Genomic DNA, 15987 nt, shown 5'->3' with positions numbered 1-15987 from the left:
ACAAACAAAAATTTCTAGTATTGTGTTTTGCATACTTTTTATTTGTTGAATAAAGGAGTATTTGTGAATATGTACATAAACACATAGAGCGAGCACTAGATTTAGAGCAAGAATATCTGGGTTCTAATACGCAAAGCCACTTACCAGCTCTGAGGGCTTAGGCCAAGAACTTAATGAGTTCAGCTTCCTCGACTGTAAAACTAGGCTATTAGACCCGTGCAGCCCACCACACAGGTTTATTGCAAGGTTCAAATGCAGAAACATATGAAAAGTGCTATGAATACAACTTAAGAGCAATACAAGTATAAATATAACAAGTAACAGCAATTGAATTTCAAGTTGAGGCGTACTTCATCACACCCTCGGGTTATACCGATGTACTGATGGAGTCGATATGTTAGCTGATTGCTAACAAGAATGAATATGCCGCTCTCCTGAGCAGGGAGAATTCTGCAGTACCCCGTAGCCCAGCCCTGCAATGAATCACTCCCTAAACTGCATGAAGATGTCAGCGACCCACCATCAATAACTCTCTCACGGAAGCACAAGGGCCAAATGTCCCACGTTTATTTACATATGAAATGTGTTTAATACAGTTAGGATGGATATGGTTAGTGCATGACACCTGACAGCAGCAAGACCTTCTGAGGAACCGAACGTTGACTACAGTATATCATGCAAGTATATCTATATATACACAAAAGAATTTCTTCTCTTAAAAAAAAAAAGTACAAAACATGTTTAGGGATAAATACAAGATATAAAATGCAAAAGAAAACACAAAACACAAAACCAAAAAGTATAACTCTCCCAGAGAACTAGAAACGTTTGGAAGGGACAGAAGAGTACCTCGGCTGCACTAAGAAAGCGGAACTACCGATGTTAAAGATACTTATTTAAATGGCTGAACTAATAAACCCAGGTGGCTCAGTGCTGACTCGAACGGCCAATTGCGACATGCCGGCTGCTGCATCAATAAGGTGGAAGTTGTGCATCCCAAGTCTAAGTACCAGGACGTATGGCAGTAGCACCCTGAACAGGAAACGCCAACTCTTTAGACAGCAAAGGGTTAAGTCAATTGTGATTTTTTTTTTTCCTGTCAAGAGCCAGAGAAATACTTGATATTTTTAGTTGTGTCTTTGCAATAGTTAATAAATTACATGACAAAAGCTTGACTATATAAATCTATTGGTCTAACTACGTATTTGTAACTTTGACAGTAGTCCAGCCCTTTCGCTGCTGTATCTCCTTGTGCTCTTTAGAAGTCAGCCTTGCAAATCGGCCCAGAAAGCCACCGCGGCCCCCAGCCACCCCGCACCCCCGTGTCTTCCCTTTAGGATATCCTTCTTCCCCGTTCTGAGATGGAATCAATCCACGTTCCTTACTGGATCTCTGGCCCAAGTTTTCATCCCCCCACTGAGAAAGAAGCGACCTGCAAGGCTGCTTTCGACACAGTTTGGCCTGGAGAAGACGCCACACGCCGGGCTGCGGTCCTGACGGGGCCGGCACCCCCTGGCGGAGCAGGCACGTTGAGGATAGTGCTAAGACACTTAAAAGTCCCTAGTGTTTTTGAGACCTACAATCACCTACGATTTATGTAGTGAATTCTAAAAATTAAAAACACTAAAAAAGGCATTATCGTAGCCTGTAATTAGTTAACCCATTCAAATCTGTGACATACAAAATGGTTTATTTGAATTCAGGAACTGCCCCTGATACTAAGAACTGTTTTAAAGAAACAGTACAAAAAGAAAAATTCTAACTCAAATTAAAAAAAAAAAAAAAAACCAAGAACGAAACAAAAAAACACTTCAAAACATTTTCCACTAAATACTGATATAAACATGTAACAAAGAGTATAAAAAGTTATTCATTTAAATATATACAAACTCTTTTCAACTCAAATACTGTTTTAATACTTAATCGAGGAGGATATACAGGAGGAGGCGGAGAAGGGAGTGGAAGGAGGATATATTGCAACAGCCTAGACAGTACTGTTAACTCTATGATAACTGCCAACTTTTTGTAAGAAAACTGTCTCTTTGCTTCCAACGTGGACCGGGCCTCTCGGCGGGAAGGGTGCGCGGCTATTTCTCCGCTGAGCTCACTCTTTTGGATTTGATGAAGGCCATGCCGTGGGTCCGCATGTGGGCGTTTAAGGCAGCTTCCGTCTCGAACGTCTTTGCACACACTTTGCACGTTCTGTCCGACACGGGGCCGTCGGCCGGCGCGTCCTCTGGGCCAGGCTTGTTCTCCTGCTGGCTCTCCTCGCCGGCCCCGTTCTGCTTGGCCGCTGGCTGCGGCTCCTTCAGTTTGTGGACAATGAAGAGGTGCCGGGACAGGGAGACGTGCGACGTGTAGCAGAGGCCGCACTCGCGGCACTGGTGGGACGAGCCGTCTGACTTGTGCTGTGGAATGTGCTCGTGGAACTGCAGCAGGTTCTCCGTGGTGAAGCCGCACACGGCGCACTTGTGCACCTTGAACACATTGATCTTCAGCTTCTTCAGGGGCTGCGTGATGGCTCCTCGGGGAGGTCTGAACTCTAAAACGGGTTCTTCCAACTTCCGCTTGGGACTGGGAACCTTGGAGAGAAAAACAGAGCGGGTGACGCACTGAAAACCGGTCTCTGGGCGGGTGACGGGCGGTCGGTGCTCACGGGCTCTGGGGCTGCGGGGAAACGTGTCCCAGGAGCGGGGGGGTGCGGGCTCCTTACGGCTGCGTGGCTGCCGCCCCACCCAAGGGTCGTGCCTTCCAGCCCCCCAACAGAGGTGGACTCAACTCCGGGATGACCAGGCATCCTCCAACAGCCGGCTTGGTAGGACAGACAGGTCCCAGCCCTCGTGCGACACAGGCGCCAATGGAGTGACGAAGAGCCACGAAGGAGCCAGCGTGCAGTGTGGCAGGGACAGCCTGAGCCAGGAGGCCACACGGGGAAAGGGGCCCAGGAGGCGGGCCAGGGGGGCCGGGGCAGGGCGACCAGGTGAGTGTGCAGATGAGGCCGAGGAGAGGCAGGGGGCGGGCGGACTGAAAAGCACCTCGTGGAGGAGAAGATGTCCGCACTTGTGCTTCTCCCGAGACTCAGGCGGAGCCACCTGAGCCTCACCGGGTCTCCTAAGCGCCCTTTCCTGCCCACTCACCTTCCTCCCACCCCTTCCCCTCTGGCCTCATCAAATCCCCTCCCTTCCAGCTCTCTAAAAAGCCAAGACGAGGCGCCGCCCTGTCCTCCCAGCTCTGCAGCCGTCCTGCTTTTCCGCCTTGACCTAGGGCTGCTCCTGCACGTACATTCTTTAATTCCATCCCCGCCTCCCCATCACTTGAGGGAAAGGGTTACAATTTAATGCGACACGAGTCTGACTTGTATTCTGATTTCAATGATGAACTCCTTGAAAGCACACACAGGCTTTTACCCAGGAACGTTCCAGATGCAGCACAGGGCCAAAGACGGCAGGTCTCCTAAGTGTCTGCTTTACTGCAACAGCACTTGCGACACACACACCGTGTACTCAGGTTAGTATATGTGCACTCAGGTTAGTATACGTTCTGTTGTCTGCTTCAAGTTCACTACCTACTGATAAGGCACTATCTACGGATCTTATCTTAATCCTTTATCAGTACAAAGAGAAGCTAAATGGAATCAATTTTGATTAGGCACCTCTCACAACCAATATACTGCCAATGAAGAGGAGTCTAGATTCATACAATCTCCTGGCTGAGAGACCACTTCTGTGAGTCAGCATAACATTTTATATGTAAGTAGATCAATCCCTAAAGTTGTGTCTGGAAGGATACAGAAGAAACTTAATAAAGGTTACCTTTTAGGAGCAAGATGAAAGCTCAGAACGAGTGCAGAGAGAGCTTCCCTATTATTTTAAAGTTTTAGGCACAGTGTGAATTTTTAGAACTGTGTAACCGTAGAATAATTTAAATGCAAAAAAAAAAAATGGCAAAAGCAAGTCAACACAACTTCACTGTAAAGAGAACACGTGCAGTGTTTGACCTTGGTATCTTCTTTTATTTCTGCTTCCTCCTCATTGGTGGCTTCTGTCATTTCTTTCAAGTCAGGATCCTTAATTCCGTGCATGAGTTGGATGTGTTTCTCCAGCATTAACCGTTTCGTGAAGGTACGCCTGGAGTCTGGGCAGTGCCTGTGAGGAAAAAGACAAGGAAATAACCTACTTGCTTTAAAGGAACTCACTGAGGCGCACATTCACTGCTGAAAGCCCTCAGCCGGCCGACAGCCCCGCTCAGAGGGGCCAGGGTCGTCTGCATGAGTACCACTGGTCCAAAGCGAAAGAGTAATTTTGCTATGAATCATAGTTTCCAATTGGTGGAAAAAAAAAAAAACTCTTGCAGCTTTTGTTAAAAGTTTTCTATCAGTTTTTGTGTCCTTACAGGATCAGCCTAATTTGGGTCAGATGGAGTATTTATTTTCTGAGTTTGGTTAAAGTATTACTTGATTCATTATTCTAGATGGCTGTAATTTTTAACATGGAGAACATTAAATTTCAAAAGTTTCCTTTCCAGTGACTCAGACGGTTCCCTCAGAATTTACGTCATGAGACACTCTGATAGGAAGAAAGTCCGTGCCTGACTCCTTCACGCCGGTGTTAACGATTCCTGTCCACTCTGCCGTAACACAGACAAGACAGACTGTCTCCCCGTCAAATTCCTCATCAAAGCACAAATGCAATATGCATGGTTAGAACCGCAGCGCTCAAATACATGTGTTCAGTCAGTCGATTAAAATGTAGAAAACTGTGAACAGATATCCAAGACAGGTCAATTATTTAAACTGTCATTTCAGCGTGTGCAAAATTATGTTAATTACGATTACAGTTCTTCTTTAGAAGATATGAATTTATCATTTTCTTAATCAAACAGGCCAAACACAGGTAAACGAAAGTTAATGACCATGGTGATTACAGATACTCTTAAGCCAGACATCAAGAATACCACTGCAGCGAAGGTGGATGGAAAGTGCCTCACGGCTTATGAAGAACCAAATTTGCTGTCTTCAGAGAGGCTTCTAAGCATTTTATAATGACTGGCTCCCAATTCTGGTGTCATGTTAGAGACGCTCTGTGGGGCAGCAGTGGGAGTCAGCACCGACACCAAAGAACAGACGAAATGGCTGGACAATCCCGGCGTCTTACTGCCTTACGTCACTTCACGAGGAAACGAACACCCCCGTTAGAGGAAGGACTGTGCCATCCACGCCAGCATTGCTTTCCATTTTCTCAGCCCAGGGTTTCCTCCTAAATTCACTGATTCTTTCAATGCAGTCTCAACATACAGACTGTATTTACAGAATGTTCTCATCTCACCAAAATCACTCCCAGCTTCAATTTCACGGAAGGAGGGTCCCTGTTTTCCTACCCAAGAAACATTCCCTACCTAACCAAGACACAGCAAAGCCCCGGCGATCTGGTAGCTGACTTTCTCACGTTCCCTCAGGCACGTGGTACACGGAGTCCTGCTTTCATCACGGCCACACGCTGGCTGTATGGCTTCTGTGTCGTTTAGTCCTCTTTTATGGGAAGTGCCTTAAAGTAAGTAACCCTGTTACATCACCTCACTTCAGGCATGTTCTGAGTGGGTGAGAAAGCTTTCTCACTAATAATAATATGACAATCGCTGACCTTCAAACACAAAGAGTCTCATGGACTGTCCACTCAGTGGGGTGGCCCACTCAGTTCCTTGAATTTGGTCTCTAACCAACAGCGTGTGCTGAGATGAGGGATGCACTGCAGCCGAGGGGCAAACGTCCAGCCCAGGATGACTCCATGACTGGCCCCACCACGGCCTGCTCGGAACCCTGAGTACATCTACCAGCCCAAACGGCTTACTGATGCTGCCAACTCCCTGTGTGTAAGAGACCGAAGAGCATCTCATTCAACCGTGCACCTACCTGCCCGTGAGCCACTTCTCCAAAATTCTCAGTAATAAAACGCCTACCTCTGTATAATGGATAAGAACATAGGTGGGAATTCCCTGGGAGTACAGTGGTTAGGACTCTGTGCTTTCACTGCTGAGGGCCCGGGTTCAATCCCTGGTCAGGGAACTAAGATCCCACAAACTGTGTGGCCAAAAAAAAAGAACAAAGGTAACAGATAAGAACATACAAAGGGTGGGCAAGGGGCTGCTCCTTTTTATTTTAATATTGTTAAGTGTTACAAACCAAGCAAGAATGGTCTGTCAAAACAAAATACAATTCCGAAAGGAAATCCATACACCATGGAGCAGAGAATGGGAAAATGAAAAGTTAATGGTGAAATGGGAAAAACCTTCGAGAAGTTCTAGGCTAATCCTTTCACTGTGCTTCCCACATTAGAAATCACGACTTACGAGCAGGTATAAACTTTCCTGATGCCTTTGTGCTTGATCCGGTTGTGACGGCACAGGCTGTGGGATGAGCTAAAAGACTTGTCACACTGGCGGCAGGGGTGCTTCTTCATTTGCTTTATTAGGAGAAAAAAGAAAGAAAGACACTTGAGAGAACAAAAACGGGAACACTTTACAAATTAAAAACTCTTTTGTAAGAGTCTAAGTATCACTGCTGTTTAGCAATACAGTAACAAGACTAGAAGATTTTAAAGGTGTAACAGAGGACTTCCCTGGTGGTGCAGTGGTTAGCCTGCCAATGCAGGGGACACGGGTTTGAGCCCCGGTCTGGGAGGATCCCACATGCCACGGAGCAACTAAGCCCGTGCGCCACAACTACTGAGCCTGCCTGCGCTCTAGAGCTTGTGCGCCACAACTACAGAGCCTGTGAGCCACAACTACTGAAGCCTACGCGCCTAGAGCCAGTGCTCCGCAACAAGAGAAGCCACCACAATGAGAAGCCTGGGCACCACAGTGAAGAGTAGCCCCTGCTCAACGCAACTAGAGAACAGCCCACACGCAGCAATAAAGACCCAATGCAGCCAAAAATCAATCAATCAATCAATCAATTTAAAAAAAAACGTAACAGAAAGGGTGGGCAGGGCTGGAGTAATCATGGAGGGGTTCATTTCTAGAGAACACACTTTATCATAAGACTAAAAAACTATTTTTTTCCTTAAAAAGACTTATTGTTTTGATTGAACACAAACACCCAGATAGCTGAAAAGAAAACATTACATAAATTTTCTTTGCGTAAGAGACGTTATTTTTAAAAAACAGATAACCTAGAAAAACAATCTTCAGCAGATACCAAATAAAGCCATTAGTTAATTTGTTATATCCAGAAAGAACAGGTTTCCTTCTCCAATATGCCATTTTAAATTACATCTCTGGCTAATTTTAAACATTTTAGCTTCTCCCCCTAATAACTAATTATTGCTTAAATAAGGAAAGAGTTTTCCAAGAATGCTTTTTGTTTTAAATGATACCATTTGGTTATCTCAAGAACACAAGTTTGAAACCACTTTGGGGATATTGCCTGTTGGTATATGTAGAGTGTGTGTGTGTGTGTGTGTGTGCAGGGGAGGGACACTGAGAAAGCAAGAGAGCACGATCAAGAGATATATAAAAATCTGGGCTTCCCTGGTGGCGCAGTGGTTGAGAGTCCGCCTGCCGATGCAGGGGACATGTGTTCGTGTCCCGGTCTGGGAAGATGCCACGGAGCAGCTGGGCCCGTGAGCCATGGCCGCTGAGCCTGCGCATCCGGAGCCTGTGCTCCGCAACTGGAGAGGCCACAGCAGTGAGAGGCCCGCGTACCACCAAAAAAAAAAAAAAAGAGAGAGAGAGAGATAAAAGTCAAAGTTTCCCACTTTGGCTAAGACATAATGTTAATTCAACAGATTCCCATGTGGAACGTTTGAAGTCAAATTGGTGGCTTAACATTTAACACAAATTATTTGGGCATGATACGCACTGCAGTCTGGAAGTAATGTCACATCACAAGGAAATGAAATCAAGAAAGAACTGTTCGCCTCGTGAATGAAACAAATTTGGCTCATCAGCCCTCGTAAAAAATGGGGATGAAGAAGGAATACGTTCTCACGTGAAATTGTGTTACTACTTTGGCAGTAAGAAGAGATAAGCAAGCAACTGTGACCTAAGTGATAAAGAAATGATGTTTTCTAAAAAATTATTTTTACATTAATCACCTGACAAACACATCCTTATTCAAGCTGGTAAGCAATTCTATTCAGGCGGCTGAGAGGAGTCCCAGAGATGGGCTGGCACCTTTTCTCCACCACTCACTAACCATGTGATGGGGGAAAGTGTCCCCACCTCCATAAACACCCACTCCCCAAGCTGTCAAGTGGGGATCACAGCAGTGCCGTCCTCAGAGAGAGTGCTGGGGGAAGGGGGCCACTGAAGGGCTAGCACAGTGCTTGGGACACAGAGAAATCCTCAATATGCGTTACTTTATTAGTAATAAGAAAGTTACATGTCCAAGTTTCATTTTTTAAAAAGCGGAAAACACAATCTTTTAAATAAAACAAATCAGTCCGGCGGACGCTGAAAAGGTCTTGAACCCAGACAAAGGCAAAGGAGGAAGTTCCTTCTCCAAGTTAAAGATGAAAGTCGTACCATTGCTTGTACTGCTTTCCTAAGCATATCCCCGGGATATATGCATATACATCATGTATCCCAGACTGTAAGAATCATCTCTGGGGAAAAAAAGACACAACAAAGCAAGTGACCAACTAGTGCCTGAGATATCCTGTCCCTTCTCCTTCATAAAAATTTTCGATCACATTGAATAGGCCATCCCTAGTCTCTTTTATTAGCATATGTAGCCAGAGAATGAATAAGAGGTTTCTTTTACAATAAAACTTTAAGTCAAGAACAGTCAGTTATGAAGAGTTCTACTATGTTTCAATAAAGGTTTTTAACATCTACAAATACCTAACTCCTGTTGAATTCTGTACATATAAGATGGACAATGTTAAGATCACCTGGGAGAGCTGAAACATAAGACATCTTTCTAAAAGCAAGACAGTTGTAGCAAATAATCATAAAGGAGGGAGACAACGGAAGTGTATCTTTCTAAGCACAGAACAGGGCAGAGACCTCAGAGACATGCAGACTGGATTTTCTATTATGGTGAAGATTTTAATATTCTACTTCTTGTTACTGTGTAGTTATATTAATATCAAATCAAAATTGTAATAGAGAAATATCAATAAAGAAATCCTCAGAAGATAATAAAATAAATGAAGAGCAGTTTAGCTAAATCAATAATTACTATTTTCAAAAAGAGTTGACGATGTATGAGATACTCTTTTTCAACATCTTTATGAAAAAAATTGCAGAAATGAACTGTGCAATCTCAAAACAATGGGGCAAGGTTTCAAAATCACTGGTGACAAGAAAACTACAAGTTAAACTCCAGTTTCCAGATCAAACCTGCCATGTTCACAATACCTATCAAGACAAATGACTTTCTTCTTTGTTAAATTTTAAATACTAACTTGTTTAAAGGTGCTTTGCCTAATTTATCTTCATAACTTGTATCTTCAATATTATAATAGTTCATACTGCTACTTTATGACACAGGGAGCAATTTTTAATCAAACAAACATGGGAAAAAACAGTATTAAGAAAGTGTAGGACTTCCCTGGTGGCACAGTGGTTACGAATCCGCCTGCCGATGCAGGGGACACGGGTTCAAGCCCTGGTCCGGGAAGATTCCACATGCCACAGAGTAACTACGCCCGTGCGCCACAACTACTGAGCCTGCGCTCTAGAGCCTGCGAGCCACAACTACTGAGCCCACGTGCCCCAACTACTGAAGCTCTTGCGCCTAGAGCTCGTGCTCCGCAACAAGAGGAGGCACTTCAGTGAGAAGCCCGCGCACCGCAACGAAGAGTGGCCCCCGCTCGCCGCAACTAGAGAAAGCCCGCGCGCAGCAACAAAGAGCCAACACAGCCAAAAACAAATAAATAATTAACTTTTAAAAAAAGGAAAAAAAGTGTAAAAGTCTATCATCATTCTGTTTTCAAGACTTTTAATGTCCTTTACTTCTGCTGGCTCCAAGGCTGCATAAACTGATATCAACAGAACCAGGGCCTTAAGTGCACTCTTTATAGTTAACTAAAATCAGAAAAGAAATTTATGAATTATAAATTATTTTGTTTTTAAATAGAACTCTTTAAAGAAACAGTGAACTAATAAGCTGGAAGGGTCTGAAAATTCTGCTAAAACGTTAGAGCAAAATATCAAATAAAACACGTGGGCACACCTCCTGAACTGTCTCCCTCATCTCCAATTTCTGACTCTTTTACCTTTGTGTCCTGTAGGGAAGAAAGCATTATTATTAACTGCTCTTACCAAACAAACTCCTTTGTTCTACATGCCCCAGCCCTGGGCTCAGGTCTGAGCTCTGGGATTTAAAATGCCTCTGAGAGCCATTCTTTTCGGATGGCACTTGGTGGAGGTGGGCGCTCTCACGATCAGACATTTCCATGCTGATAACCAGTCCCTTCCTGTCTCTTGGCTTGAAGGCCTCTGTCTCAGGTGACTCTGAAGAAGTTAGAGGGAGAAAAGCCACAACTTCACACTCCCATCTGGCCAGACACCCACGCATCTCCATCTCTTCTGCGATTCCCTCCTCCACGAGATATCTGCCTCACACCAACACGCACAGGGCCTCCTTGACAACCAGCACACGTCCAGGAACAGCCGCAAGTTTAAGATTAAACGGGAGCGAAGTTATTCCCAAAGCACGCTGACACACATCCTTCAGCTCTTATCATAGCGGTTTCTATGAAAAAGGAAAATCAAACCAACTGCATAATTTACGCCTACCACAGCAGCAATCCCTCAGAATTTAACTCCTAAAACCCTGGACCCTTCCACTTGGGAATCTATTCTACAGATAAACCCGCACACGGTACAGTCAGTTCTGATTTAACACAACATACATAGAACACGTGCTCTAAATCATTGAACTATGCAGAATCAGGCAACAAAACCCACAAGACTTCCAGCAACAGTGAAGTTCAGGGCATAACTTTCAAAAACTGCCAATGACCCATTTAATAAAAAACTAAACTAGCATGGATTTGCACATGTTAAACGGTTAAGAAACACATATTAGGTGCTGCAAAAAATGTGGCACTTTACCTCGAAAAAGACCTTCAGTTTGCTTGTGGAAGTGAGCGCCAGGGGGCTTGCTTGAGTTTCTGTGAAGTGGTGTAAGGAGGGTTATCTGAAATTGGAGGGAAGTTGTAACACCAGGTGTGGACCTGTGTGACTCAGCCCACGGGGAGATGAGGTCACTGGTGAAGGCAGAAGGTGTGTGCACAAGTGTGCCGGATGGACTCCTACACAACTCTGTTGCACAGTTTAATGATCATCTAGTGTTTCTCAGGGATGGAATCACACGAGCAAACTCGGAATTCACATTATGTTTCAATTGTTCCCTGATGTATCAACTACATTGGAACAAATCTGTGTTTTCAACACAGGCATTACAGCAGAACTGACTGTACATACAAGGTTATTCACTGCAGCCCTGTGTGTAAGGGGAAAAGATGGGGAAAAATGTGGGTCCATCCAAGGAGAAATGGTTAAATAAATGATACGTGCTCAAAACAATATTCTTGTCATAAAGCAGTAGAAAAGAATGAAAGATCTCAAAGCACTGGTATGAAAAGAACTGTAACATAAATTACATGGAGACGGAACCGGTGCAGAAAATTAACTTAATAAACTGTGTTCTGTGTTAAAAAGAGGTAAAAATGAGAACACAGATGCATATACGATGATACTGGCATAGAGAAACTTCAAGGGTGGCAAGGGTAGAAATAATGAGGCTTTTAACTGCATTCCTTCATATTATTTGGATTTTTGAACCATGTGAATATAGCTCATATAAAAAAATTATTTTTTTCTGTTGCCTCAAAAAGATCTTAGGTCAGGTTCACTGAGGTATTAATTTACGAAATGTAAAATTCACTTTTTAATGAGTTTTGGGAAATGGACACAGTTAAGTAACTGCTACTGCAATCAAGATATAGAACAGTTCCATCACCCCCCAAATTCCCACGTGCCCCTTTAGCGTCAACCCCTCCTTCCTACACCCAGCTCTTAAAAACCACTCATCTGTTTTCCATCCTACAGTTTTGCTTTTTCCATTTGTCACGTACGTGGGACCATGCAGTATAATGTGTGTGGTTTTGTGAGCCTGGCATCTCTCACTCGGCATCACGCATCGGCAACTCTATCGAGTGCATCAGTAGTCCGTGCTTCTCGCTGCAGAGGAGTACTCCGTTGTATGGACAGACCCCTGTTTGTTTACCACTTACCAGGTGAAGGACTTCAAGGCTGTTTCCAGTTTTTGAAAATTATTAAAGTATACAGTATAAACTATAAACATTCATGGACAGGTTCTGGTGTCAACATATGATCTTATTTCTCTTGGGTAAATACCTAGGAATGGGATTACTGGGTCCTATGGTAAATTACATAAGAAACTGTCAAAGTGTTTTCCAGATGGCTGTACTCTGTTTTTCCACCAGCAATGGATAAGAGCTCCAATGGCTCTGCAGCCTTCCCAGCACTTGATATTGCCATTTTGTTTTATTTTATTTTATTATAGCCATTATCAAGGGTGGCTAGTGGTATTTCATTGTGGTTTAATCTGCATTTCTCTAATGACTAATGATAGTAAGGTAAAAATTTTTCAGTTAACAGATAAAATACCTATTTATATGGTGTGCCTCTTCCTCCAAAGAAAAGCCCTGAACTCTGTTTTTAGTTTTTTATTTTGATTTCAGGAGGAATTTCACTCTCTTGTAAGGTCCTTGAAAACAGAAGCTGTGGGTCATCCATCCTTACAGCCCTGGCATTCAGCACACAGAAAACACTCAGTAAATAGTCACTGTGTAAATGAATAAAAGAAAAAAATAACTGAATACACAATTATCTACTGGAAAAATACGAGCATGTGCTACAAAGTGTTCACAGAATAACAAATTTACCATAAAGTCCTGGACAGAGAGCAAGCACTGCTTGTTTCTGGAAGATGGGTGAGACGCGGGCATGTTTAAATCCTGGTAAGAGCCTCTAAAAAACAAAAACACTGGGCTTCCCTGGTGGCGCAGTGGTTGAGAGTCCGCCTGCCGATGCAGGGGACACGGGTTCGTGCCCCGGTCCGGGAAGATCCCACATGCCGCGGAGCGGCTGCGCCCGTGAGCCATGGCCGCTGAGCCTGCGCGTCCGGAGCCTGTGCTCCGCAACGGGAGAGGCCACAACAGTGAGAGGCCCGCGTACCGCAAAAAAAAACAAAACAAAACACTGAGGACAGAGGTGGGGAGACAGGGAGGGACTCACACAGAAGGAAGAGCACATCCTCCTGTGTGACTGGAGATAAGGCTCTGCCCATAAACAGGTGCAATGCTTACACGGCCAGTGGTGGGCGGGTGAAGAAGGGATTGGGAAACGGAAGGAACTCCTGCCTGGCAGCTTCCATATCAAAGTGAAGTGATACGATGCATCTAGATGCTGCAGCGTTCACTTTCTTTCTCTTACTGTTGCCAATTATGAAAATAACAAATGGTTATTGCAAAATAAAAGACAATGAGATTGCTTCTAATCTCACCAACTGAGGTAACCACTATCAATTTCTAGCTGTATATCCTGCCCATGTCTTTTCTGGATACACGGATTCACGTGTACTTATGAGTCTGTATTATACACATTGATTTGTCACCTGATTTTCTGCTTGTAAAGCACACACAGCTACACATATTTTGATGACTCCACATTCTTCTGAATCCACCATCGTATTCTATTGTATAAATGGACCATAATCCATTTAAATATCTTCTATTAATGATTTAGATTATTTCAACTTTTACAGATAAAATTTTCTATAGTCAACCAATTATTTCCTTTGGATAGATTTCTGAAAATAGACTTTCAAGTTGTAAAAATGTTAAGGCTCTGTGTCCCTTCTTGCCGAACTGTCCTCAAAAAGGACACCAGTGACCTAAGTCGGTGTCTCTTCATCAGGAGTCTTCAACACCAGGTCACATTCTTCAACTCTGCCGAAGTCAATGGTAAAAATTCTACTGCACTTTTGTTTCTCTTCAATGCCTAGTGACGCTGGACATCTAGGCACGTACTCCTGAGCCATTTATATTTCCCTGAGGAACTGCCCGATCACATCCTTTCTGCGGTTTTCTATGCAGTGAGGGCTGGAGACAGCAGGTGGGGAGCTCAGAGGGCAGACAACAGAGCCTTGCACACCATGGTGAGGGCTCCGGATCGTCCATGAGTGCGAGGAGGGGGCACTGAAGGGTTTGAGCAGAGGACCAATATGACCGACACAGTTTAGATGGGTCACCCCGGCTGCCAAGTGTGGAAGCAGGGAGCCAGGGCACAGGCTGCAGAGGAGAGATCCTGTGCCCTGGGCTTGGGAAAAAGGGTGATGATAAGTGGTTAGATTTGGTATGTACCTCCAGGGTAGATGTATGGATGGGCTGAATGTAGGTGACAAAGAAGAGAAAAAGAGGGGTCAGTCATCACTCCAAATTCTTTGGCCTGGGCATCGGTGGAGCAGAGTTACCAGCTACTAGTTGGGAAAACAGGGGAGAAGCAGGATTAGGGAAGGAGAGGGATCAAAAGAGTTACGTTTTGGATACGTTAAGTGTGAGAAGCCCACTGGAGATCTAAGCAGAGATGTTAAATAAATAGGTGGTTAGCGTCAAGTCCGGATCTCAGGGGAGAGGTCTGGCTGCAGATACAGATCCGTGAGTCACTAGGACATAGATGCCACTCTGAGTCATGGGCCTGGATGAGAACTGTCTGAGAGTCAAAGGACACGTCAACGTTCATAAGATGATAAAGACCAAGAAGAGCTATCGATGAGGCAGGATGAGAACCAAGAGAAGACAGTGCTTAAGAGGCCCAGCAAAGAAAGCACTTCTAGGAGGACAGAGCAGACGAGTGCTTCAGGCAGGTCAACGAAGACGCCAACTGAGAAACCCAAGGCCCCTGAACTCAGGGACACGGAAGCACTGGACAGGTTGGCAAGAGTGGCTCTGGTGGAATGGGGGGACGAAAGTCTAAACAGGAGAAGGAGGCAGAAAACAGAAGGACAGAAAACGATTCCAGGGAGATTTATTATAAAGGGAGGGAGAGAAAAAATGGCAGTAGGGAAGGGGGGTGAGGAAGGCTGCTTTCCTAGGATAAGGGTACCAGGGCAGAGCTTTATGATGCTGAGAAAGATGCAGGAGAGAGTGGACGAGTGCGGGCGGCTGTGACACCCTCGAGTGGTCAACAGGGGGCTGGATGGAGCGTGCAGATGGATGGGCTGCCCTTACAGGGGGCGGGGACGCAGGATCATCCTTTGTAATGGGAGATGACACAGTATTTGAGATCAGATGCAACAGGGTTTTCACTGCACCGTCTCCTTATGTGTAAGGCAAAATCCAAACTTCTTGGCTTTCGAGACGGTCCACAATCTAATCCTCAAGCCACCATTATGACTACATCTCCTGGGACTTTATAAACCTTCCATTCAAAGCCTCTCAAATCCACATCTTCTGGAGACCATGACACATTCCTCCCTGCTCTTCTGAGACAGCCTTCCCTCTCCTGGACGCCCATTCACGCCCTTTCCCCCTCCAGCCAGCTCAGCTCTCAGGTCCTTGGTGGGCCTTCCGCTCTCCAGCCACCTGCCTCTCCTTCTCTTGCCCACATCCCACACAGCTATGAGTGAACCTCTGGAAACACACATCTCAATGTGTCCCTTCTCTCCCTAAAGCCCACCTGGCGTTCTCTGCAGCTTCAGGGAATGAGGCCGTTGGACTTGCCCGCCTCACCCGTCCCAGCCTCCCATCACCCCCTTCCTAGAGCATCACCCTCCAGTACTACGTGCTGGCAGCCACCTGGCAAAGCCGTGACGGTTTGTACCACATATCCATTCTCCTCCTGCTCATCTGCACACAGGGCAAATCCCTCTTGTGCACCCTCCAAATACCTCTTTGGATAGTATGAGGTAGCATCTCTTCTGTGCAGCCTTCCCTGGCATCTCCCCACCCCTGC

The 15987-nt window shown here is 45.0% G+C and overlaps 1 protein-coding gene across 8 annotated transcripts in view; it reads right to left on the bottom strand.

Moving 5' to 3' along the window:
• Nucleotides 1–543: 543 nt before the first annotated feature.
• The window catches only part of ZNF532 (zinc finger protein 532), a 108740-nt gene continuing 93296 nt past the window's right edge, over nt 544–15987 (bottom strand). For all 8 annotated transcript variants that reach the window (XM_060310260.1, XM_060310262.1, XM_060310255.1 and 5 more), the window contains 3 exons: nt 6346–6458; nt 3998–4145; nt 544–2582 (listed from right to left, as the gene is read on the bottom strand). In XM_060310260.1, coding sequence (XP_060166243.1) covers nt 2088–2582; nt 3998–4145; nt 6346–6458 — 756 coding nt within the window. In that variant the 3' untranslated portion in view covers nt 544–2087. The remainder of the gene's footprint in view (nt 2583–3997; nt 4146–6345; nt 6459–15987) is intronic.

Source organism: Globicephala melas, chromosome 13 (genome assembly GCF_963455315.2).
Source record: "Globicephala melas chromosome 13, mGloMel1.2, whole genome shotgun sequence".
NCBI lineage: Eukaryota > Metazoa > Chordata > Mammalia > Artiodactyla > Delphinidae > Globicephala > Globicephala melas.
Note: the sequence above shows the minus strand (reverse complement) of the source record. Positions and strands in the feature narration are given on the sequence as shown.